Consider the following 23,516-nt stretch of genomic DNA (forward strand, 5'->3'; position numbering starts at 1 on the left):
TTGCAAAATGCAGTTGAAAGAACAGACACCAGAACCACTGACTTTGGATAACCAGATACAAATATTAGACTCTGCATCAGGATGAAGGTATTGATGATACTGCATTGCCACTGCTAAGTACATCAAAATAAAGTTGGCCAAAGACAATAAGGAGGAAGTATCCTGGTTTTTCAACCACACCTGGATATCTTGTAATAACTCCAGAAGTGAAACAAAAAATAGACTAGAAAATTGCAGAATATTTTTATGCCTGTAATATTCCCTTTTTTGTTGTTGAGAATCCAACTTTCAATCAATAATCAGCTGACAAAAGCTGGGCTACAAAACACCCAGTTGAAAGAAGGATAGCAGGTGAACTGTTAGATGCAGTCACTGATGGTTTGCATGATGTGGGAAAGCATAACATTAATACCAAATGGCTGGAGTAATGTGTACAATGACCCAGTGACAAGTAACTGTGTGCACATAAGGAAAACCATGGTGTGTGTCAGCGGTTGATCCTGGAAGCAATAACGAGACTAGAAAGTACTGTGCTATGCTGGCAAGAGAAGCCAAGGCATTATCAAATGAACTGTACAATTGTGTTTTTAAGAACTACTTGACAGACAATTTGAAAAAGGTGCAAAGTATGAGAAGTGATTTGAAACAAGATGACAACACTTTGGTTACGAATGGCTGTGCATCACATTGGCTAAATCTACTTGGACAAGACCTTATACCAAGTCCTTTGAACAGTGTTGTAGATTTACAAAAGTATTCACCATGTCCCTGGAGCTTGGTTCAAAGAATTCCAAGCTTCTGTAAAACCTCTATTCCTGGTGACACACTATGGAACAGTCAAATAACTTGCCTAGAAACATATGTTAAAAATCAGCCGCATAATCTCAGGATTGCAAGTGATCATTAGGCAGAACTTGAAGATAGAGTGCTCAGTATAATTCATAACCAAGGAATTTACCTAGAAGCAAAGAACTTGATCAGTCAGGTGAAACAGTTGCTGTGGCACTTGATGCACTCCATAGGGATAAATCAGCTATTTCTGTTGTGTACAAAGTATAATTGGAGCTATTAATGAAGTGCTTGCACCACACAAGAGAGAAGTGCCTCATAAAATCTCTTTTGTAATTACTCCATGTTGACCAACCTCCTTCATCCAAAATATGAAGGAAAGAGACTGTCAGCTGAACAAGAAGAAATTTCAAGGCAGTGGCTACTCAGCAAAAATCCTGATTTTTTTTTTTTATGTACATATTTACTAGCATTTAAAGTAAAAGAATCTCTGTATCCAAAATCAGTGTTTTCATCTGCCCTTAAAGAAAAAGTTTACCCTATAACATGGGAAAAATATGAAGAATGTGAATATTCTGACATTATAGAACAGGTGTTGCAGTTGCATCAGTGTTTGGCAAGCATAGAACGAATCTTTTTAAACTTTGGATACATCCATTCGGAACTGAGGCATAGGCTCATCATGTGTCCATATGATGGGGTGTACCAGGCCCTTTGAGGCCCCCTAGAAGGCCATGCTGTCCTACCACACACTGCCCCAGAAAAAAGGCAGTAGAGTGGGGTCCTCTAAGCAGCCTAGAGAAGCTTCAGGGGAGGAAGCCAATCAGAGCCTACAAGGCTCATGTAAAAGGAATTGCAGGGTCTGGATAGCTCAGTTGCTGGCTGGAGCCAGAGGAGGAAGGGTGTTCCTGTCTGTCTGAGGAAGCTGCAGCAGCTGGACAGAGCAGTCACTAGCTGGGACCAGAAGGAGTGGGAGACTGGGGAGAAACCCTGTATAAGCAGGGGTAGAAGCTGTCTAGGCACAGAGGCCTGGGTGAGAGAGAACCCTGATGAGAAGGGCCAGAGACTTATTAGCTCACCAGGTGAAGGGACACGTGAGAGAGGAACCCTGAGAGAACAGGACAGAAATTGTTACAGACTCTCTAAGCAAAGAAGCCTGGGAGAGAGACTGCTTAAACATGGAACAGGCTGAGGACCCGAGAAGCTGGTGGGACAAAGTGGGAAGCAGCTCAAAGAATATAGCAATCGACAATAGTGACGGAAACAGCAGGTGGCTACAACTAGCAATAGGATCCCTGACTTGGGACCCAGAGTAGTGGGTAGGTCTGGGTCCCCCCACCGGCCACAGACAGTGTGGCCAAGGGCCGAGAAGGCAAAACGTTTTGTTTGGAGCCCAAGAAGGGCCCAGAGATGGGATTGATGACTTTGGAGAGGGGGCCAACCTTTCATTGAACTATTACCCCGGAAGGGGTTTGTTTGCAGTCTGTTTCACGTGACAGCTGCATACTGAAAACCCATCTGAAAGAGAAACTACTGTCAAAGGATACCGAAAAACAAAGAGTGCAGCATGCATCTGGCCAGCAGGAAGCACTCACGAGTGGCCACACCTTTATAATCCGACAACATCAAAGTTGGTCTTCTGCTACAGAATTCTGCAGGGCCAAGTGGATCTGGATTGGCAGTCTGCAACTCTGCATGTTTCTGATTGCTTAGTAGCCTACAATTCTGCATTATTGTCATTCTCATATAATCAAATGTTTTCAACGTGACATGTATTACTTCCTTGAGGAAAAACTAACCAAAATATTTACTAAACATTCCAATGTTCAGTATTATCATTACATATATTAGTATTACACCCACTGCAGTTTTACTTTTTATTTGTACAAACTTAAATTAATCTCTGAATCTACTGCCACAATTTGAATATGTAAATAAAACTAAGTATTATGTGCTGTGCATTAATAAGTTTTTAAAATAGGAAATGCCTTAAACTGTAACTGACTTTTTTTCCTGGGGCAGTAAAAACATGATTTTACCTGGTAGAAACCACACCTGGTAAATACCATGCTATCTCTGCAAAGATGATATCACCAAATTATTATTATCCAGTCAAAGTTTCTTCCATATTCATTGCAACTTCTCTCATCCAATTAGTCCTTGTAAATGAGCTAGATCTTGAACGTTTGCTTGGGTTTACCTTGTCTTTTTTAGATCTATGTTGACCAAAATATTTAGTTGGCTTTCCCCTAAAAAATTCTGTTTTCTTTTTCATTGCATAAACTTGTTCAAGAACCAAGATGCATTCTGTCAACAAAAGCAATCTTCTACCTTATTTCTTATTTGTCTGTATATTATGTACAGGATTATTTAGACTAGAGCTGGGTTTAAAAAAAAAAATTTTTTTTTTCCAAATAGTAATTTCACTGAGAGATGTATTTGGGAGTGGAGTACCAAAACATATTTGGTCTGACCCAAATTTCCAAATAAAGTTCTCAGATGCATGTTTGTCAACCAGAGGCAGGGGATCCAACACAACCAACTGCAAAGAGTGGCTCACTAAAAGTCTGACTGTTATAAGTATTTTTCTCAGACATCCGAGCACCCTTGTCTATATCTAGACTTTGGCCCTCAGGAAAGTGCACAGTGTTCAGGAGTTTTGTATACACAAAGAATACTTTACTTCTGTCTCGCTGCAGAGGTGCCAGAGGACAAGTTCTTCACTAGTGAACTCGGGTAACATCTTTCACCACCTGACCTTTTGGCTGGCTGTGGTGGTACTGCCCACACTTCAACACTATGGACACCCGAGCCACAACATATAAGATGCTTTACTGAGAGACTCAATGGAAATGTGTGCCTGTCACAGTTCCTTTCTTTCCTCCCTTACCATAATAATAGTTTCAGCTGGTGGACTGGAGTGCTCACCTAGATCTCCATCCTCCACAAGTTTTATGAACTCTGAAGGAAACAAGATGTCACGTCATGATACTGAAGTTAAGTGTTATTTGTCTGGCTTGCAAGGTTTCTCACTCTGGTCAAATCTTCCAAACCTGTCCAAATTCTGATGGGCAAGATTAGGGCCATATATTCACCAACTATTAAAGGATGGTTTGATCTAGCCAGATGCATCTAAGTTTTTCTGCTCTGGAAGTATAGCCTCCACAAATGACTCATCTCCCATGGAAAGATGTCTTGGTAGTCCTTTTTAGTATAGATTATAATCAACATCACAAATGGGTTATAAAATCTGTGTTGCATCACCTGTTCTACAAGTGAAGTGAATCACAGTTAGGTCTCTTTCCATTAATTGATGATGCCCATTGAGTCCAGTTCTTCTCCAGGGTTAAGGAAGGCCCGATATCACTGACTGTCTTTCTCTGGACTTAGGTCAGGAATTCCTCTGTGAATGCCCTCTGATATTGTTGATTCAGGAAGTTTTTCTGAGTGTGAATTGGTATGTATCCAAGATGCTGTCAATAGCCTGGCATGACAGTTTTGTCCCGACACCCAGTGTTTGGCATTGGAAATACAAGACCTGTCTTCCAGTTTACTGGATCTCAAGGTTTACTGGATCTGAAGTGTTCCACCCATGTCAGAAGTTTATTGGATCTGCAACTAGAATCTTGGATTGCTGGAACAGTTAGGGCAGGTCTACATTTAAAAAGCTGCAGTGGCGCAACTGCACCACTGTCACATTTTAGTGAAGATGTTCCTACGCTGACTGGCATAGTTAATCCACCTTCCTGAAAGATGGTAGCTGTGTTTACTCCTGTTGACATAGTGCTGTATACACTGGAGTTTAGGTTGGTATAACTACATTGCTCAGGGGTGTGGATTTTTCACACTGCTGAGCAACCTGGTTATACAAATGTAAGTTTGTGGTGTGGACCTGGCTTTAGTTGAGGATATTCTGCTTGAGCAACCGGAAGAGAGAATTTGAGCAGTTCAAAGGGGAGTGAATTGGTGACCGTCATTCTTATTACCCTTGGAACAATGTTAAAATTCTTTAACTTCTAGTTGGATGTCATTTGGCTGCTATTCAAATTTTCCACCTTCCTAGGTGTGTGCATGGACATGTGCACAATTGTCAGAGATTTTTGCCTTAGCAGTACCCATAGGGTTGGGTGTAGCACCCTCTTGAGTGCTGTAGCTCCCTCTTGGTATACTAGGCGCTGCCAACCCTATGCCCTCTCAGTTCCTTCTTACCACCTGTGAAGGACGGAGTGCCTTGTCTTGCATTGCGGTCTGACCCCCTAGTCCAGCCAGGAACCCGACTCATGGGAGTGGCAATGGGTCCCGGCCCCTAGTAGGGTCATGTGCCCAAAGCGGGCCCGGCAGCCAAAGAGCAAGTAGGCTGACCGCCAGTGTAGATGCCGAGCCAGGTGACAGACCCGGCCAAGGCCCCGGCATCTACGGGCAAGCCGGTTATGGGACTATCCCCTAAAGCAGCGGAGTGTCCCAGACCCAGGCACCGCACCCCCGATCCCCAATTAGAAGACACAGGTTCCTGATGCCATGGTCTTGTCTGCAAGGCACAGGACACTTGAGTCGTGATGTTGATCCCCATACTTATAGTATCGTCAGACCTCCTGCCAGAGTTCTCCACAGCACAGATCACCATCACCTAAGCGTCAATTTCCTCCCTGGTGCGGGATCATTCCAGTCTCCGCACCATTCTCCAGCCCCCTGGTACCTCTCTCTTCGGGCAGGCACCAGTCCTCACCCTCTCCTTACTTTTTGCCAACGAGGGCCAGTTGGCAGACTCAGGCATTTACGGCTCCGCCCTGGTCACTGGAAGGAGAGTGATCTGAGCCTGAAGAGGAATTTAGCCCCTGGCCTATAAAAGGCAAATCACCACAGGCCCGCGAGACCGGCGTGACTCCTGCAGCATGGAGGCAGGGGCCATGGCCCACTCAGTGGCAGTACTGGAACCCATAGGGTGTACCTGTTGTGCCGGTCCCGTACTCCCACCATTCCTACCAGGCCACATTGGACAAGCTGCCCCCAGCATAGCCGGCACCCATGTCGGATCATGGTGCTGAATCCAGTACGGGAGCAACACAGTGGGTGCCCAAGGAGCTGTCTCCGGATGAGCACAGGGAAGCCGCCCCTCCCTCTGCTGTGCAGTCATCTTCATCTCTGGATGAAGCAGTAGCGGGCCCCTCGCAAACGAGCAGCCCACGTCCCTTCTCCCACCCACTCGACGACTTCAAGGAGCACCAGGCCCTTCTCAAAAGGGTGGCTGCCAACCTAAACTTGGAAGCTGAGGAGTCCCACGACCTCTTTAATGTTATGCCCTCCTACACCCCAGCCCAAGTCTCATTGCCTGTCCACCCAGAGATCCCTAAAATTGCCAAGGGGGGAGGGATAGCTCAGTGGTTTGAGCATTGGCCTGCTAAACCCAGGGTGGTTGTGAGTTCAATCCTTGAGGGGGCCACTTAGGGATCTGGGGCAAAATCAGTACTTGGTCCTGCTAGTGAAGGCAGGGGGCTGGACTAGATGACCTTTCAAGGTCCCTTCCGGTTCTAGGAGATGGGATATCTCCATTAATTATATATTATTTATATTATTATAAGTCTATGTGGCAGACCCCCTCTTCCATTCCACCTATCTCCAAGAAGGCAGAAAAGAAGTACTATGTCCCCGCAAAGCGATCAGAGTATCTGTACACCCAGCATCCAGCGGGATCCCTGGTTGTGTCCGCCGTCAACGAAAGGGCCAGGCAAGTGGCACAGCTAAAAATAAAGACACCAAGGGGCTGGACTTGTTTGGCAGGGAAGTTATTTGGATAGCCAGCCTGTCTATCCATCAGGCCCTGCTAGGCAGATGTAACTTCAACTTGTGAGACTCCATCAGCAAGTTCAAGGAGGGCCTCCCACATGACCAAGTCCAGGAGTTTGCCACCTTGGTGGACGAGGGCAAAGCGGTGACAAGAGGTGCCCTGCAGATGGCCTGGTCCGCTACAGACTCGGCGGCCAGGGTAGTCATCTCCACGGTGGTCATGAGGTGCAACTCCTGGATACAATCCTCTGGGCTGTCCCAGGAGATGCAGACTACTCTTCAGGACCTTCCGTTTGAGGGAGCAGGGCTCTTTTCGGAGCTGACCGACTCACAGCTCCTCGGCCTTAAAGACTCCCGTGCCACCCTTTGTTCCTTGGGCCTTCACACCACGCAGCAGGCTAGAAAGCCATTCCGTCCGCCTCCGTCGAGGTCCTGGGGTGTCCCCTGGGCCAGCTCCTACAGAAAGAAGGACAGAGACAAAGGATTTAAACAGAGTCCCCCTTCATTTTCCCCTTCCTCCACCCAGCCTGGTTCTTCCAGAGGCCAAGGAGGCCAGAAGCAGGCATTTTGAGGATGCACCCAAGGACGGCGCCCCAGACACTTCCCAGGATCCATACCCCTGCTCTTTCCTCAACCCCTTGCACCCCTTCCGGTTGGCCTGGTTATGGCTGACCTCGGACTGTTGGGTGCTCGACATAGTATCTTCGAGCTACACCCTGCAGTTCGTTGAGCTCTAGCCTTCTACATTCAAAAGACCACGCCATTCTGCAAGTTGACGCAATTGTTCGTTGCGGTGGCCTACAGGATGAAAGATCGTCCAGTTTCTGCTCAAAGAATTTCTTCTTGGATGGATGACTACATTCGCTGTTACAATCAGGCAAGGTGGCATCTCCAGCAATCATAACTGCCCATTCAACCAGGACACACGCCTCCTCAGCAGGTTTCTTAGCCCAAGTGCCTATCCAGTACATCTGTAGGGTGGCCACCTACTCTTCCATCCACACATTCATGTACCATTACGCACTTACCCAGCAGGCCCGGGATGATGCTGGCTTCGGTAGAGCAGTACTGCATGCCGCTAGACTATGAACTCTGAGCCCACCTCCGAGGATACTGCTTGTGAGTCACCTAGAATGGAATTGACACGAGAAAGCACTCGAAGAAGAAAACACAGTTACCTACCTTTTCATAACTGTTCTTTAAGATGTTGCTCACATCCATTCCATTACCCGCCCTCCTACCCCTCTGTCAGAGTTGCCAGCAAGAAGGAACTGAGAGCGCATAGGGTCGGCAGCGCCTATTATACCAACGCATGAGTGTGGCATTCCTGAGGGCGCTACAGCCAACCCTACGGATACCACTAAGACAAAAATCTTTGAGTGTGCATGTGGGCACACGCACACCTAGAATAGACTGGACATGAGCAACACATCTCGAAGAACAACAGTTATGAAAAGGTAGGCAATCTTTTTTTCCACAATGTAAATGGACAGGCAATACTGCTGAGCTACATTTACTTACCAGTAACTTCTCTTTACTGAAGACCAGAACATCCACTCTTTTCCTACGGCACTTGGGACTCTACACTGTGAATCTAAAAAGTCTTTTTGGAAGAGACACGTTACATTTAAAATGACAATTGTATTATATACATCTCGAAGACAGAAAAGCCATTTTAGTCTGAAGTCTGCAAGACTGATTTGAAAGTGCATTGTGTCTTTAACAGGTAAACTTGAATTTTTTCCTATTACTATGTAAAGTGGAGAGCATATAATGTTAGGACTTATTGGAGGGGAGCAGATAATCTTTAAAATTATCGCACTCTGCCCCTCTCCCTTAAATAGTAATTTCTGCTTAATATTTCAGTATGTACAGACTAACAACTCTAGGCAGTAGATTGTAAACACCTAAACAAACATTTTAATGTAACCATCCTTATGATGTGGAATTGTATTGTCCTTTAAATAAGAGCCATTGTTTGGCAATAGGTTGGTGGGGTTTTTTTTTTTTTTTTAAATCCTTGCAAATTTTTTCTTTATAGATTTATTTAAGGCAGCAAGATAAAACAGCAAGTATCAGTCAAAATGTTCGTATTGCCAAAATGTCCCTCATTGACCTGGCAGGGTCTGAACGTGCCAGTGCTACAAATTCCAAAGGAGCTCGTTTTAGAGAAGGGACCAACATTAACCGTTCACTGCTAGCTCTTGGAAATGTCATTAATGCCTTGGCGGATCCAAAGGTAAGTGCTGCTTTGTTTCAAATACAATAAACGTGCACACGTGTCAACTTTTCCTTATACTGTTTAACCAGAGGGAATATCATATTAAAAAGAATACAACCTTGTATTATATTTTCTAATTTGTGCACTAATTTAGAAAATATATAAAAACTTCTTTCTCTGTGGATTCTCACTATAGGAATAGTCTGCTATACTTTGCAATCACTGAACAATCTAAAGCAGCTTAACTATTGTATGGTGAGCACGCATTGAGTGCCAATGTCACATTTCATGTGCACTTATAGGGCAGGGGCCTTTTATAAGAGTCCTGAATGCTTCTTGTATCACTGGTGCTATCAGTCTCAGTACCAGCATCTTCTTGTCCTTGATTGCCAAATTAGTTTAGTTAGAATTTTTGTAGTAATTAGGTAGCTTAACTATATGTAGTTTTTTTATATAAAAATGGTGAGAAAAGCAGTGTGCTATATTTAGCTTTAGTACATTTATCCAATGAGAAATATGTCCAGGCTTTAAGCATTGTGCCTGAATAAAGTGTCACTCTAGGATCCCCTTGTTACGTACCAAAAATGCCTCCGAGAGAGAGATTCATAAGGGTAAGTAAGTTTTTGTTCCTGTCCCACAAACATCCTAGAATTCATGTTTGTAAAAGGAAATCTTTTTGCCCTAGGGTTTATAATATTGATGTCTCCTAAACCCTTGCCTGCTTCCCCGATACTAAATTACCTACTGTAGATAAAGAAGAGGAAGGATTATGTCTCAAGATTCATTAAGTGGCTATTTCTTCTCTGAAGTTTGCTTTAGGTCATTTTAAATAACACAAAAGAGAAATTGTTTGAGACATCACAATAATGAAATGAAGTTTGTAATACTGCAGCTAAAGAGTATCATTGAGAATCACAGAGTTTGTAAGGAAGACGTAATTAACAAATCATTAACACGTGCAGAATGTGAGTGTTTTATGGCTTTCAGTGTTTTATTGCCCTTTCTAGCAAACTTCATTCTTCACCCATTTGTTGTAAAATGTTACTTGAACGGTTTCTCAGATCTGTATCCCACAACCTGGTCTCTATTGGAATGTGACCTTCCTGGCTGCTCTTTTAGAACCACTGGGGTTATGTTGTTTGACCATTTCATTATTTTCCTTCAGTTTCTTCATGAGCTGCCATCTCATCTAGGTAGCCTTAGTGAAATCCAAGCTTAGGTGAAGGACTCTCTTCTTGTACAATATTTCCCAATGATGAAATAACGTGTCACCATTCAAAGTTTATGCCAAAGATAAACCAAACCATTTATTTCTTTCCCATCTCTTCTCCAAAGCCTCCAAGCATATTCAGAGAGGCTTGTGAGCTTAAACTAAATACAAAAAGAGTATAGCACTATTCCTGATAGAGTACCACGCTGTTCCAGAACTCATTCTTCTTGTTCATGGCCTTTGGGGAAAAAAGTCAAGGGGAAGTAATATCTGTCCAAATATTACAAAATTTAAAACTATGTAGTCAAGCCTGTTCTGAGCAGGCAGGAGTTGGGGCAGCAAAACAAACTTAAAATCCATTCCACCAGAGGAATAGCCATTTCTGTGTCTCATCTCCATAAGTACTCCTGGGGGAATGTTGCGCCACTGCGCAATGCAGAATTTTGCAAAAATTAATGTGTGCCCAGAATTTCCTTTCCCCCACCGAAATGGACTGCAGTTTGCTGGACGCCACTAGGGGCTGCTGAACTCCTCCCCGAGCCCAGCTCACACATAGAAGACACTGCCTGGGGAGTTGGGTAGGGGGAGCTAAAGGCAGCTGCAGTTCCCAGTATGCCCTAAGGGAAGGGGACAGTGGCACACAGGAAACTCCATGCAAGCCTGGGACCAAGCATCGGGCTGTTTCTCCCTCCTTGACTCTGGGGGCCAGCTGTCTGGGCTGGGGGGGCCACAGCTGGGCTCTGGGGAGGAGGGGGAGCAGGTATCTAGGCAAGGGTGGCCCCGTGGATGAGCTCAGGGGGAGAAGGCACGGGGGTGGGGGACTGTGACTGGGTTTGGGGGGGAGCGGATGCAGATATCTGGGCAAGGGAGGAGCCCTGCAGCTGGGCTCGGGGGAGAGGGTGCGGGTATCTGTGCCGGGGGGATTCTGCGACTGGGGGAGAGGGGTTTGGGTGTATTGGCTGGGCTCTGGTGGGGAGGAGTTGTGGGTGTCTGGCCCCCTGGCTGGGCTCTGAGCAGAGAAACACTAACTGGGTTGTTGTAGGTGTTTCTTTAACTCTACTCTTGAGGCGATTTTTGTTTGTGTCTGTATTGTTACAGACATACTTGCTGACCGGTCTTTTGAAATAAATTACCAAAATAATTGAAACTGATGTGATTTATGTAATGAAATTCACTTATTTCATGTATTCAGCAGTACTCTCAACTCTACAGCCAGATCGGAAGTTAATTTCAGGGATAAGTCCATCAGTCCTTATTTACATAAGTGCCTTCTTGAGGGATCTGCAGAAGTATCTTCATGAAGGAGGGGGAAAAAGTTACTATTAAAGTTGTCTGAATGTATTGCCATTTCCTGTCCCTACTAGCCTTTTCTTTCTTGTTTCATTGGATTGCTACTGGTCTTGTTGATAAAATGGAGAGAGTGGTTATGGACAGGACCATTTATAACTGCATTGAAACTTAGGGTTCAGAATTGAGGGTTGTGTTTGTGTACTGTCATTACAATTGACCAACAGATGTGGCCTACCTTCAGTTAAACTGCTTTAGAATCTTTCCATGATTGTGAGCCATGGCTTATAACATCTACCACAGTAGTATCCCACATGTGGGCTGGGGCCATTTGTGACCTCTGTGACCCTTGTGGGCAACTATATTAAGAAAACTTCAATTTGATTATGAACTGAAGATGTATTCCTGAGCCACACTGCACCTTTTCAGTGTCTGGGCCACTCCTGTTGCAACAGGGAGGAAGTAAGAGGCTGGTCCCTTTTTTATCATAATGGTCCTCTCTGGCCTTAGAATCTGAACTGCTTTCCCTGCAGCCACCCAAAGCAACTTTGATGTGAGGCTAAAGTGCTCTGAACAGCAACTGTTCAGTTCTTGCTACAGCTGCTTCACCTCTCTACCATTGGCCATCTGCTGAGTCGCAGGGAATGGAGAAGAGTATCACTGGCTACTTTATTGCCTGTTTCCCTGCTAGGATGTAGGAGCCCCAGGGAGAGAAGGCAAGGAGATCAACTGAGCATCCGAAGAAGTGGGCTGTAGTCCACGAAAGCTTATGCTCGAATAAATTTGTTAGTCTCTAAGGTGCCACAAGTACTCCTGTTCTTTGAGTGTAGGGAGTGCCTATTGCAGAATGGGTCTTTGCTTCCTCCCTCTCCCAGCAGCCCAGGAGAGGGGGAAAGAAATAAGCAAGACGCAAAAGAACTGTTAGAGTGCCCTGATTTTCTGCTCCAAGACATGTTAGAGAAGCTTGGGGGATGTTATTAACTTGTGCCAGCTGGCTGTGGACTTTAGTGTTTAAATATTATATTACAACATTGCTGTCTTTTTTTGAAGAGATCCCATGGAATATAAAATAAGATGTTAACAGATTACAGCAATTGTATTATGTGTTATATTTGATTACACACACACATAATGTAATATAATTTTTTTCAGAAACACTGGTATTACCCCTATAAGCTGGCTCCAGACTGCAGCATAGTTGTGTGGAGAGTGTAACATCAAGAATCTAGTGTATGCTGGGCATCTCCTAGAGCAGGATCTAATGATTCTGTACTTCAGGGGGGTAGACTTATGGGTAAGGTTTTTCTTTCACGGTGTGTTGCATACTCTCTACCTTGGGACATCCCTTTTTTTAAAAAAAGCAAATTTAGAAGTGGCTCCAAGCAGGCTACTTTTAATTCAAGGCTTGGAGGGAGAAGGGAGGAAACATAAACTTACTAGCCAGAGGGTTAAACATGCTTTCCAGCAAACAATACACAATAGAAGATGGAGAACACCAGCAGTAAGGTCTGGGACTGTGTCTTGAGAGCCTAAGTCACACCCCCAGCTGCTTGCAATGGGGAGTATACCTAGATTTCTTCCATATCCAGACACAGCAAACCCTGATTTTCAGAAGCTCAATATTTCTCATCAACTCTTGACTAGTGAGTGTTATATAAACATGAAGCTCTGCTTCTTTCTGTCTGCTGGAACAGAGAAGAAAGGGTTGTGGTTTTGTTTTGTTTTGTTTTTTTCTCTTCCACTAGCATTTTCCACCCCTTATCCCTCAGCCTGCCTGGTGCTTAGGGGAGACTGGTCTCTACTCTACTCATCTTAGCCTTTTGTTTTTGAGTTCCAGCATCGGCATGTAATAGACATGATTTTTTGACAATTTCACTGCTGCCCAATTTGTTCTGAGCAGCAGTGGAGAAACTGACCAATCTTGCTAATTCCACTCTGTTGCTGATGTTTTGCAAAGCTATGAGCACAGCAATGGATACATCAAAGCTTTCTGCATATTTAGGAAGATGATAGTGGATAAGTTTACATTTGGTTCACATTGGAGGTTATTTTTACAACCATAACATGCTGAGCCAAAATCCTAGTACATAAAATAAATGGGAACACAGGCAAAAACAAACCTATAATTTAAGAATGAAAAAATATCAGATAGTGAATTGCCACGTCACAAACAATAGTCCATATTCCAGATCACAGAAATATTTTTGGCTCCCTTCATTTTTGTAGCATGATGTGTACTAGAATTGTCTTGTCTTTTTCCCAGTGGAAGCTATTAAATGACCACTTTTTTTTTTTTTTTAACTTGGCCCTGCATTCAATCAAGAAACTAACCGAAATCTGAAGCAATGTGCTGCAAATTACGTTGAATTTTTTTCACTCCTTTATACTTAGGTTTAAAGAATAGACTACTTGATCTATTCTCAGTGCTCAGCATTCATGTTAAGTGTTGCAGGACAGGTATTTTCTAAAATAATTGTCCAATTAGTTACCTACTTATTCATAAATGGTCTTTGTTTTTTCAAATCCATAATTACTGTAGATGTGACTCTTGGTTTCTCTTACCTCACCTCTCCTCACATTTCACTGTGACGCATGGATTTAGTGTAACAAAATGGAGTGAAAACCAAGAATAAGAACGTACTGCTTAGGGTTGCCACTTTGGTAATTTTACTTGTGGAATACAAAGTGACTTCATGGCATCATATTGATGAGGCAGGTTTAAGGGGGATTCCCTAAGCAAAGATAACTGACTTTTTTCAGCTAGACTTGCAGTATATGGGATATATTGAGAAAAGGTGGGACTTATAGAAACCCTAATCTGGATAGCAGGAAGAAAAGGAGAGTTAATTTTATCAATGAGCCTAAATACAGGAGAGAGAAATAAACACAAGGGGGAGAGGGGTATCTAAGACAAACGGCCAAATTCTTCCTTAGGCAGTTTCAGTATGGCTTCTGCTAACATTGGTAGGAGATGTGCACCGGAGACAACAGAATATAGCCCTTAGATTTTAGGTTTGTGTTTTGTTTTATGCATATGTTTCCTGTATTCATATTATATTATTTCTCAGGATAATGCCTCACAGGTAGATATGTTTGAGAGAGCAGATTGTTGCTTTGGAGATTTCCATCAAATTACTGGTTACTTTCAGTGTGGAGCTAAGTGATGGAACATCGGATTTTAAAAATTACATGTTGCAGCTGTAGGCCGTTCTCTTCAAAGTTTCATAACCTCTGTGTTGCAGGTGTGATTATTCATTATATGCAAATACTTGAGATTTGCAGATTATTAATAATGGCATGTTAATATAAAGCCCGCTTGACAAAAGTATGTAAGTATTCTTTTTCCCCATTGGTAAAATGGGGATAATGAGGCACAGATTGCAATTTGGCTAAGTCACACAACAAATGAGTGACAAAACCTTTATCTCCTGATGCTTAGCATGGTGTCCTATTAATGTACCATGCTGCCTCTTTATTACAAAACTAAAAAGTTTGCAATTCAAATGATAAATCAGATAATATAGTGGGGAAACCATAGCTCTAATTTGGAACTTTAGCTTTTCCTTTCTGAACCTTTCAAGAAGCTTGGCATCCTAAATGTTGGCAGAGTCTCCAGGTGCTTAATGTTTTATTGTTTTCATGCTACCCCATGCTGAGTTTTCAGTAACTGAACAAAGGAGCCATATGCCCATTCTTCTTGGTAACGGAGTCCTGTAACTTGGAGCCTTAAGAACTTAAGATTCCTGTCCTCTATAGCCACACATGCTATGTTGGACAAATCTTACATTAACAACACAGTTGTGGGCCCTGAGACCACTGATATACAGTCTTCCAAATGGTTTTAAATAATTGGAGAAAAAAGACTGAGGGTATTTTTCCTTCTGGAGTCAAGGCACATTTCACTCAATGTTTATGTTTTTGAAAGTTTGTGTCAGGGTGGCTATGTAATTGGTATAGTTGAAAAATGTTACCCCAGCCAAAAGAAAAGCCAGCAAAATGTCTCACACAGCATGTGGGAGTTTCTCCTCAGGAAATCCTTGTGGCTCACTGTTTCTGTCAAGCAGGGTAATGTGCTTGTAAATTTCATCTGACAGAAAATGTATTGCAACATCAACAGCACCAGAGAACTGCAGAGCTAAATTGTGGAAGAGTAACTGTCAAACCCCTTCAGCAAGCTGTACCATAAAGAAACTTGTGCTAGGAAAAATAAACCCAATGTGATATGAAATCTGAAGGAGTAGCACATGCTAGTGTCAGTACAAAGGAAATTCCCTCCCCATTCCCTGAGCAGGCAGTGAGGTAAAAATATAGTTATTTTCCTCTTCTTGCCAGTTAACTTGGATAAATTGGGCCAAGAAACACTCATACTTATTTGGCAGGAGGTTAAAACAAAGATAGTTGGACAGTTTATCTAATTTGTGTGTACGTATGTCTGCTCATGTACAAAGAGAGAGAAGAATTCAGAAACAAAATTAACTTTCTCTCCAGCCTGTCACCTCATCTTGTCTTTTCTTTGTATTCAACATTTTTAAAATTACCATTCTTTTTTGTCCTGTTGGCTAAACATCTCTTGACTTGATTACTGTAACCCCTCTTCCTCTCTGGGCTCCCTAAAACCCATATCACTCCTCTAAAGTACATCTAAAATGCAGCCGTTAAAGTTCTTCCTTATCTACCAGTAAAGCCATGTCAATCCTCTCTTTACATCCCTCCTCCAGCTCCTTCTTGCTCCCTAGAGCTATGTCTACACTTAACTCCTGGGAAAATTCTGTGCACAATATTTTAAAATTCTGCAAATTTTATTTGTCAAAATAATACTATATAATCACACCAGTTTCAATTATTTTGGTAATTTATTTCAAAATACCAATCAGCAACTATGTCTATAACAATACAGAGACACAAAAATTCCTCCAGGAGTAGAGAGTTAAGGAAGCCCCTATGACAATCCAGTTCCTCCCCGCGAGAGTCCAGAAGGGGGGCCAGAAATCCACACCTCTTATCCCCCAAGTCCAGCCACACACCCCCAGGCCAATCACCCCCTACTCCTTCCCCACCCAGACCCCAGCTGTGGGCCCCTAGCCCAGACATTTGCGCATGCATACACCCAGAGCCCATGGATCCAGAGGGAGAAACAGCGTGATGCTAGGTCCCAGGCTTGTATGGAGTTTCCTGCAGGCTGCCTCCTTCCTTCAGGGCATGCTGAGAGCTGCAGCAGCTCCGAACCCTCCAGCTCCCTCCCTCTTCCCCTGGCAGTGTCTTCTGTGTGCGAGCTGGGCTCTGCTGGGTCCAGTAGCCCCTAGTGGCAGCCAGCAGCTCTGCAGCTCATTTCTGTGAAGGAAAAGGAAATTCTGCTCAAAAAACATTAATTTCTGTGCATATTCTACATGTGCAGTGGCGCAGAATTCCCACAGGAATAACACTTCAAGCTAAGGTGGTGATTCCCCTGCTCACGTACACATGCTCACACTAGCTTTTATTAAGCTAGCACGCATATAAATAGCATTGTAGCCATGGTAGGATGGATAGCAGCAGTGGCGGAATGGTTAAGTTGGGCCAAGTACATACTTGCGCCACATATCTAATATGCTAGATCTCTGCTGTCCTCCTTCAGATAATTCTAATATACTTGTTTCTTCCTCAGTATTATAAAAAGTTAAAAAATAGTTTTCTCCACTCCATTATTACATTGAGTGAAATCAGGAAAAACTAATTCTTATGAGAGAGAAAAATAAAACAAAACTTGCAATCTTCTTTAGGTCTCTGAATGCACTTTAAGACATACGCATGAAAAGTGCTGTATTAAGAGCTAGGTATTATCTAGTCTTATCTATCTGGTTCTTATATTATCCAGTGTAGGTGTAGCTATGTCGGTCCCAGGATGTTAGAGAGACAAGGTGGGTGAGGTAATATCTTTTATTGGACCAAATTCTGTTGGTGAGAGAGACACGCTTTTGAGCCACCCAGAGCTCTTCCCCAGATCTAGACCTGATGATGTTACTTCACCCACCTTGGTTCTTAGATTGTAAGTGTACTCATAATGGGGCAGGAGCTAGTTGCATTCTGTACAGTGCCAAACACACTATTGGTCCTTACCTAATTATATTTAATATCCTTAATAATAACTTATCTAACTACTTTCATTCACTTTCAGAAGTGAACAATCCCAAAATCTTTTCTTATGTTTAAACAAACTCTCATGACATTTTTAAATAATAAAGTTGATAATGCTAAATGGTTGTGTTTGTTGCATAACTGCAGTCCTTAAAAAAGCCTAAAATGCATATTTAATGGAAGACCCTAAAAGAATAACTTCTATTGTAATCATAAATGCAGCTGTGGCATCAATCTTTTTGAAGGTGAAGTGCCTCTTGCTGTCTTTGTGGTTGCTGTACTGTCACCCATTAAGCTGGAGTCCTGATGCTCCAACTCAATATTTTCACATGGTTAGGGCTTTTTCATAATTCTTTTATAGTTAAATGTTTGCAAAGTATTGGCATTAGCCTATGGCACTAATTACTTCATCTCGCTCTTTTGTATTAGTTATAGAATTAGCCAGCAGGAAACTTGTGAAGAAAGAAAAACTAAATATTCTTTCAGCGGTCTGTCTTAGTTGCACTGGATTTAGTCATCACTTTATCACAGGGTTACAGAATATTCCATAATAAAATAATTCAGTTTTATATATTAAAATAATTTATTACATTTTTAACACTGCTGCTTGCACTATGTATTCAGGTTCAGTATTGAAAGTGCACTTTGTGTCTTCCCATCATGAGTACTTACAGCAGTGGCAGTTTATCTGGAAGGGGGAAAATGCCTTCCTTTTGCTTACAGTCTTCACTTCATAATATAAAATGCATTGCTAGATAATTTTTGAAGAGCCTTCTGGAAGCTGATTAGAAGCAGGCAACTCTGCAATAGCAACTGAGAAGCAGGAAGGAGTAGATCCCTGCTAACTGAGGGTATGTCTACACTACCGGCCGGATTGGCGGGCAGCGATCAAACCAGCGGGGGCCGATTTATCGCATCTAGTCTAGATGTGATAAATCGACCACTGAGCGCTCTCTCATCAACTCCTGTACTCCAGCTCGGTGAGAGGCGCAGGCAGAGTTGATGGGGGAGCGGCAGCAGTCAACTCACCGTGGTGAAGACACCACGGTAAGTCGATCTAAGTACGTCGACTTCAGCTACCGTGGTTACAAATTGATTGATAGTTGCAGAGCAACTGGAAAAATTAAAGAAAGTTAGACTGTTTGATCTATAAATCCCAAAGTCCCCCTTGTTTCCCTTTCTAGCGATAGGTTTTATGTTTTCCCTTCTCCAGTCCTCTGGAACCTTACCTGTCCTCCATGAGTTTGCAAAGACAGTTGTTAATGCTTCCAAAATTACTTTAGCTAGTTCCTTAATCTAAGTACCCTAGAATGAATGCATCAGGCCTAACCAATTTGAGTACATCCAATTTATCTAAATATTCTTTAATCTGTTCTTTCCCTATTTTGGTTTTCATTCCTTCCCCCTTATTAATAATAATTGTGTTGACTATCTGGTCACCATTAACCTCTTTAGTGACGACTGAAGCAAAATAGGCTTTAAGCACTCTGATGTCATCAGTTATTAGCTCTCCTTCCCCTCTAAGTAGGGAACTTACAGTGTATCTCATCTTTCTCTTGCTCCTAATATATTTAAAGAACCACTTCTTACTAACTTGTGTCTCATACTATGTATTTTGTGCCTTAGCCTTTCTGATTTTGTCCCTACATGATTGTACTATTTTTTTTCTTTTTTTGTGCTCCTCCTTAGCAATTCTTCCATGTTCCCACTTTTTGTAGGATTCCTTTTTGATTTTCAGGTCATTAAAGAGCTCCTGATGGAGCCCTATTGACCTCTTCCTATTTTTTCCTATCTTTCCTTTGCATCAGGATAGTTTGCAGTTGTGCCTTTTAATAACGTCTCCTTGAGAAACTGCCAACTCTCCCGAACAACTTTTTCCTTTAGATTTTCTTCCCATTGGACCTTACCTACCAGTTCTCAGTACTCTAACCCCCATGAGTGTGGAGCATTCCTTCCTGGCATGGAATAGCAGCCCTGAGCAGGGAGGAGGGTTATAAGTCCTCTTGGATATACAGGAGCCAATAAATGTGTGCTGCATCCTTCAGCCATGGAGCTCTCCTCAAGCCCAGAAGGAGGAGTGGAAGGATTTTAGGGTTTTATTCCCTTGCTGGCCCTGACAAAGCCACCAAATCTCTAAGGCTACAAGGGCCTGTGAGCATTTGGGTCCTGTGTCTATGGGAATCTTACCCTGTGGATTTATTTGGTGCAGGATGAGGTCCTTAGTAGCTACAATCTTATCTGATGCCGATTCAATGGGTATTGTGAAAAGATTATTTTTCGAGTGATTGCTCATGTTGATTCCAAGTAGGTGTGCACGCACTGCATGCACGGTCATCGGACCGTTTTCTCCCGGCAGTACGCGTCGGGTTGGCTGTGGAGCCCCCTGGAGTCGCGCCTTCAAGATGTTGTATATAGGTCCCTGCCGACCCATTGCCTCTTCAGTTTCTTCTTACCGCTAGTGATGGTCGTTTGAGCAGCTCTCTTGTTACAGCAAGCGATCCCCTAGTGGACTCTTTGTTGTTGACCCTATAAATAGTTCAAAACTTAGTATTGGTTAGTCAAGTAGTTTTTACTTATCTTAGATGTGTTTCAGTTGGGGGTTTTCCCGCACTGTTTCCCCTCCCAGCTACTGGGGCATGCCTCGGTCTCAAAGTTTTCAGCCATGCAGGTCTTGTTTAAAATCCATGGCAAAGGGAGACCCACACAACTCCTGTTTAAAGTCTTTGGGGGAAGCCCATCAGACTGATAAGTGTAAAAACTGCAGAGGCTTCTGCCCAAAGACAAAAAAGGAGAGAGACTTCAGCCTGAAATGGCTCCTCATGGAGTCAGCCCTTCATCCCCAGCCAGCTTCAGCAACGTCCGACCCCAAGCCCAGCACTTCGGTGAACAGCGCCTTGGTAACAGAGGCCACATGCCGAGAAAGGACTTGGGCTCCAGGGACCCTCGGCACCACCAGTCCCCGGTGCTCAAGACCTCCTTTGGTGCGAGCACCTGGCACCGCTCCCATTTGCCGGTGTCGCACAAAAAGAAGATGTCAGGCAGAGGTTGCTCTCCCACTAAAGCAGTGAAACGAGGAGACACCGATGGGGTGCGTCCCATGCCGGGACACCCTCCTCCTTCTCCTACTCAGCCAGCACCAACGACTCTGGCCTCACAGGGAGGTCTGTCGAGTATGGGTCTAATGGACTCCCTGGTGCCGGGAGGGTTGAGAGGAGGATTTAGACCTCCCCTCCATGAAGGACACCTTTTGAGGCAGCCAGAGACCTCATAGCAATGACAGAGTAGTCCCCCATCCGGGCACTGGCACCACCGCAGAGAGGCACCGTGCCCTCTAAGGGCAAGCCAGCGATAATGCGGCACCGCTCGTCTTCACCCCAGCACCATCGCACTCCACACCACTTTGGTCACTGGGCTCAGAGTCCTCATCAGAGGAGGAATCATACACCTCTGGGCGAAGTCGGCACTGTTTGTGGCACCGCTCCAGACAGGAGGAAGGGCAGCCTTTGCCTATAATGGCATGGCCACCACAGTGGCAGGCACTGGCTCAGTGACGCTTCTGGACCCCGTGGGCCTACCACCAAGTCTAAAGGACGGGGTCGAGATCTTTGTCTGTGGTTTCGGAGGCACAGGTCCCTCCATCTTCATCCGTATTTGTTGCCCGCGAACCTCCGCGTGGACGTGAGTTGGGCACACAGGTCAGCACCGAAATAGCGGCAGGAGCCGGGGCCAGTACCAAAACAGGCATGGAGGCCAGCATCACTACTGCCATCACGCAGGGCACTTCAGTGTAAGGGGATCCCCGTAAACCAGAGAGGCAGAAAAACCCAGTGCCCCATGGGGCATCTTCCTCATCTTCCCCTGATAAAGCCATGGCAGGCACAACCACCACTCTACCAGCCATGGACAACAGAGCCCACCAGGAATTGATCAGAAGGGTGGCTCAAAATTTGGGCATGCAGGCAGAGGAGACCGACCCCTTGGTTGATATTCTGGTGCTGAAGGGTCACTCAAGGGTGGCTTTGCCTCTCATTAAAACCATCAATAACACTACAAAAGCGTTGTGGCAAATGCCCGCCTTTTTTTCCCCTACATGGCAAAAGTTGGGGGGAGGGATGGGGAAAGTACTTTATCCCTTCAGAAGGTTATGAGTACTGGTTCACTCACCCTCAGCCGGACACTCTGGTGGTGGAGGCAGCCAACCAGAAGAGAAGACAGGGACAGCTGGGACCGACCCCTAAGTCCAAGGTGGCTAGAAAGCTGGACCTCTTTGGTAGGAAGGTATTCAAGTTCCCAACCAACAGACAGTCCTCAGCCTCTATAGTTTTAATTCCTGGAACACCTTGTCCAAATGTAAAAAGCTTCTTCTGGCAGACTCCCACTCTGAATTTGCTGCTGTCCTGGAGGAAGACAAGGTTGTAGCGAGGACCTCCTTACAGGTTTCCTTAGACTCGGCAACCTGTACCATGGCAACAGCCATAGCTATGAGAAGAAGCTCATGGTTTCAGGGATCAGGACTCCTGCATGAGCTCCAGCAGACCATTCAGGACTTGCCCTTTGACTGTGTAGGGCTCTTCTCGGAGCAAACAGACACTAAGCTCCACAGCCTAAAGGACTCAAGGGCAACTCTGAAGTCCTTTGGGATTCATACACCAGCCCCTCAAAGGAAGCATTTTAAACCACAGCCTGCTCCTTGCTTCTACCCAGCTCTGCCTAGGCAGGACTATAGCAAGAAGCGGGGCCCTCTCAATCCTCCTCTAACCAGGGCCAGGGCTCAGTGAAGCTAAAGCTAAACTTTTGAGGGTGCGCCCAGGGGCGACTCACCGGTTCACATCCCGGATTTCTTCCCTTAGTGAATCGTCTATCCCATTTCTACCATGCCTGGGCACAAATCACCTCAGACCAATGGGTTTTGAGCCCGGTAGAATTGGGATATTCTCTCCAATTCTGTTCCCTCCCGCCTTCCTATCCTCCTTCCCTGATCCTCTTCAGGGACCCTTCTCATGAGCAACTTCTCATGCAGGAGGTGCGAACACTGCTACAACTCGGGGTGATAGAGGAGGTCCCTCTACAATTCAGGGGGAGGGGATTTTATTCCCAGTATTTCCTAATCCCGAAGGCCAAGGGTGGGTTCAGACCTATTTTAGACTTGCGAAACCTCAACAAATTCATGAAGATAAAGTTACGCATGGTCTCTCTGGCCTCCATTATCCCCTCTCTGGATCTGGGGGACTGGTACGCCACCCTCGACTTGAAGGACATGTATTTTCACTTGTCCATAGTCCCACCCCATAGTTGGTTCCTCCGCTTTATGATCAGCAACGCTCACTATCAGTTTACGGTTCTCCCCTTCGGCCTCTTGGTGGACACCCGAGGGGCTGCCAAGTGCATGGCAATCATGGCAGCCGTCCTGCAGAAGCGGCAGGTACAAGTATTCCCGTACCTCAATGACTGGCTAATTAAAGGCTGCTCCAGGGCCCAAGTGGAGGCCCATCTGAGCCTAATTTGGACAACGTTCCACAGGCTCAGCCTGATACTAAATGTGGCAAGGTCGACCTTAAACCCAACTCAGAGAATAGAATTGATCAGTGCTCTCCTGGACTCTGGTCAAGCCAGGGCTTTCCTTCCAAACACTTGCTTTCTCACAGTGGGCACCATCATAGAGGAACTCATGCGATACCCACTACTACGGCACAGAATTGCCTGAAGCTGCTCGACCATATGGCCGCATGTACATATGTAGTACAGCACACCAGCTTGCGTCTCCATCCTTTTCAGGCTTGGCTAGCCTCGGTGTACAGACCAAATAGAGACCACCTAGACAAGATGATTACACTCACTCCCCCGGTTATCGAATCCCTCAAGTGGTGGCTCAACCCACAAGTGGTGTGTGGGGGAATGCCCTTCTCCGGGCCTCAACCCTCATTGTCTCTAGTAACAGACACATTGACGATGGGTTGGGGGGTACACTTAGGAAGTCGCAGGACTCAGGACCTCTGGTCCCAAGCAGAACTTTTGCTGCACATCAACGTTAAGGGGCTGAGGGTAGTCCGCCTTGCTTGCCTGACGCTTCAGGCCCATCTAGAGGGTAGATATGTATCGGTATTGACCGAC

At 44.6% G+C, this 23,516-nt stretch overlaps 1 protein-coding gene across 2 annotated transcripts in view; it reads left to right on the forward strand.

Moving 5' to 3' along the window:
* Nucleotides 1-23,516, forward strand: part of KIF18A (kinesin family member 18A) — a 108,738-nt gene that overhangs the window by 23,060 nt on the left and 62,162 nt on the right. For both annotated transcript variants that reach the window (XM_008179246.4, XM_042849108.2), the window contains exon 6: nt 8,615-8,812. In XM_008179246.4, coding sequence (XP_008177468.3) covers nt 8,615-8,812 — 198 coding nt within the window. The remainder of the gene's footprint in view (nt 1-8,614; nt 8,813-23,516) is intronic.

This window comes from Chrysemys picta, chromosome 4 (genome assembly GCF_011386835.1).
Source record: "Chrysemys picta bellii isolate R12L10 chromosome 4, ASM1138683v2, whole genome shotgun sequence".
NCBI lineage: Eukaryota > Metazoa > Chordata > Testudines > Emydidae > Chrysemys > Chrysemys picta.